Source organism: Vulpes vulpes, chromosome X (assembly GCF_048418805.1).
Source record: "Vulpes vulpes isolate BD-2025 chromosome X, VulVul3, whole genome shotgun sequence".
NCBI lineage: Eukaryota > Metazoa > Chordata > Mammalia > Carnivora > Canidae > Vulpes > Vulpes vulpes.
The window spans coordinates 102735115-102737489 of NC_132796.1; the positions used below are offsets into that span (position 1 = coordinate 102735115).

At 61.9% G+C, this 2375-nt stretch overlaps 1 protein-coding gene across 1 annotated transcript; it reads left to right on the forward strand.

Moving 5' to 3' along the window:
- Positions 1–981: 981 nt before the first annotated feature.
- On the forward strand, positions 982–1595 carry LOC140596288 (small integral membrane protein 10-like protein 2A). Its single transcript, XM_072744876.1, has one exon. It carries the CDS (start codon positions 1114–1116, stop codon positions 1348–1350), a length of 237 nt encoding a protein of 78 aa, XP_072600977.1. The 5' UTR covers positions 982–1113; the 3' UTR covers positions 1351–1595.
- Positions 1596–2375: the final 780 nt, after the last annotated feature.

Sequence of the window (2375 nt, forward strand, 5' to 3'; positions counted from 1 at the left end):
GTATTTCAGTTGGTTAAACATGTGCCTTCAGCTCAGATTGTGATCCCAGGGTCCCAGGAATGAGCCCAGTGTTGGGCTTCCTGCTCAGCTTCCTCGGCTTCTTCCTCCGCCCCTCCACCCACTTGTGCTTGCTCTCTCTCTGTCTCAAATAAATAGAATCTTTTTAAAATTAAAAAAATAAGGACACCTGGGTGGCTCAGTGGTTGAGTATCTGCCTTTGGCTTGGGGCATGGTCCCAGGGTCCTGGGATCAAGTCCCACCTAGGGCTTCAAGTGGGGAGCCTGCTTCTCCCTCTGTCTACGTCTCTGCCTCTCTGTATCTCTCATGAAAAATAAATAAAATCTTAAAAAAAAAAAGAAATACACATAACCAGCAAATATACCAAAAAGAAAAAAATGCGTCTGTGGGTTTGGTGAACCTCTACAGTGCTGAGTTAGCAGAGAAATGCAAATTAAAGGTACAATGGATTGCCTGGCCGGGTTTTTTGTGTAGACAGTGCAGAAGGGGGGATAAAGTAAACAGGAGGAGCCTTCCCAGTGGGCTCGCCTTTTATTTATTTATTTATTTATTTATTTATTTATTTATTTATTTAGTATATTTTTTTACTGGAGTTCGATTTGCCAACATAGAGCATAACACCCAGTGCTCATCCCGTCAAATGCCCATTGGGCTTTCCTCACGTTATCAGTATAGCTTTCTAGACCCTCTGGCCCTCCGCCGCGCTCAAGGACACACCCCAGAAGCGATCCTTGGGGAACGCCACCTTCCAATCCCTTCCCGCCCTCGGGCTCTGCCCTTGGGAGCCCAGGAGAAGGCGGGGCTTGCTGGCGGGGCGGTCCCGTGGACCGTCGCTCTGTGGCGCCCGTGAGGGGGCGTGGCCAAGCCAGGGGCGGGGTTACGCTGGCGGCGGCTGCCCGGGCAGCCGGTGAGGGGCGGAGTTCTCCGTGGGCGGAGCTCCCCATAGGCTGCTGGAGAGGGGCGGTGGCGGAGGCGGAGGCGACAGCAGCCCAGGCTGCATCCCCGGCCCGGCCAGGGAAGGGGTGACCGAAGGCGGGCCGGGGCGCTTCAAGCCTCGCGTCCACTGGGTCGGCGGGCCCGCGCCGGCCGGGGCCCATGGCGGCGTCGGCGGCCCTGTCGGCGGCGGCGGCCGCGGCGGCCCTGTCGGGCCTGGCGGTGCGGTTGTCGCGCTCAGCGGCGGCCCGCGGCTCGTATGGCGCCTTCTGCAAGGGGCTCACGCGCACTCTGATCACCTTCTTCGACCTGGCCTGGCGGCTGCGCATGAACTTCCCTTACTTCTACGTGGTGGCCTCGGTGATGCTCAACGTCCGCCTGCAGGTGCGGATCGAGTGAGCGCGCGCCCCCGCAGCCCCGGCCAGAGGGTCCCGCGGGCCGGGCCGCCGCGGGCAGGGGCGCGGGCATGGACCACGGCCGCCGCCGGGACGCGGCGCGGGCAGGGGGCGGGGCGGCCCGGGCCCCGGGGCCCTAGACCCCCGCAGGAGGACGCCGGCCACCCGGCCGTGGGCCCACCCTGCCCGGCCCTGGCCCGCGACCCCCCGCCCGCAGCATGGCCGGTGACCGATTGCACAGAAAACTCAACAAACGGGCCCTTTCTGTCGAGCTCGAAAGGAAAAAAAAAAAAAACGATTTAAGTGCCGCCGACCTGTTGCCTCACGTTGGCCAGAGGCGGGGAAGCAGCAAGGAAAAATTCTGCAGCAGGGACTTGACTGGCCTCAGTCTTCAAGGTAGGAGGCTGGACCCATGGGCTGGCGGCGGCGCTTGCCATGACATCTTGGTGGCAGGGGGAACTGTGGACCGGACGCCAGGAAGCTAGCCCCGGAGCTGCCCAGGCAGGGGGCCGCAGGCACCCCAAACTCCCTGGTCCTCATTCCCAGACGAGGGTGAGGGGAAGCAGCGGCCTAGGCATCTGGGAGGTCAGCCCATCCCCACCCCGCTTTCCCCAGAGGCCCTGGCGTTGCCACCTGAACGCCAGTGAATGGAGGGGAATGAGCTGGGGGAGGCCCCAGGGAAGGCTGTAGAAGGAAAAGATGCTGCCACCCTTTGCTCCCTTGGGGGACCAGACAGGAAAGCTGGTTGTGCTCTTGGCCAAAGCGCTGGTCAGGCCTCTTCTCATCCCTCAGGCCCCTGGGGTCTGGGCAGCTCACGCCCAGCGCTTGGCAGAATTGCATCTGCCCGGTGCTGGTGTCCAGGGGACTGCTCTGGGCCTGCTTCTGCTGTGCCTGCTGCTCCCCTCCCCCCAGGGGCATCCTCTGGCGCTGGGCATTTGGACATTTGGAGACCTAGAGTGGAAAGGTCGCCCCGCCCTATCCCTGCCCCCACAGTCTCTCTCTTGCACCATCACAGCCACCCTCCCTCCA

What these genes read in the sequence shown, in the direction of transcription:
- LOC140596288 (XM_072744876.1), top strand. Translation starts at nt 1,114, where the DNA reads ATGGCGGCGTCGGCGGCCCTGTCGGCGGCGGCGGCCGCGGCGGCCCTG.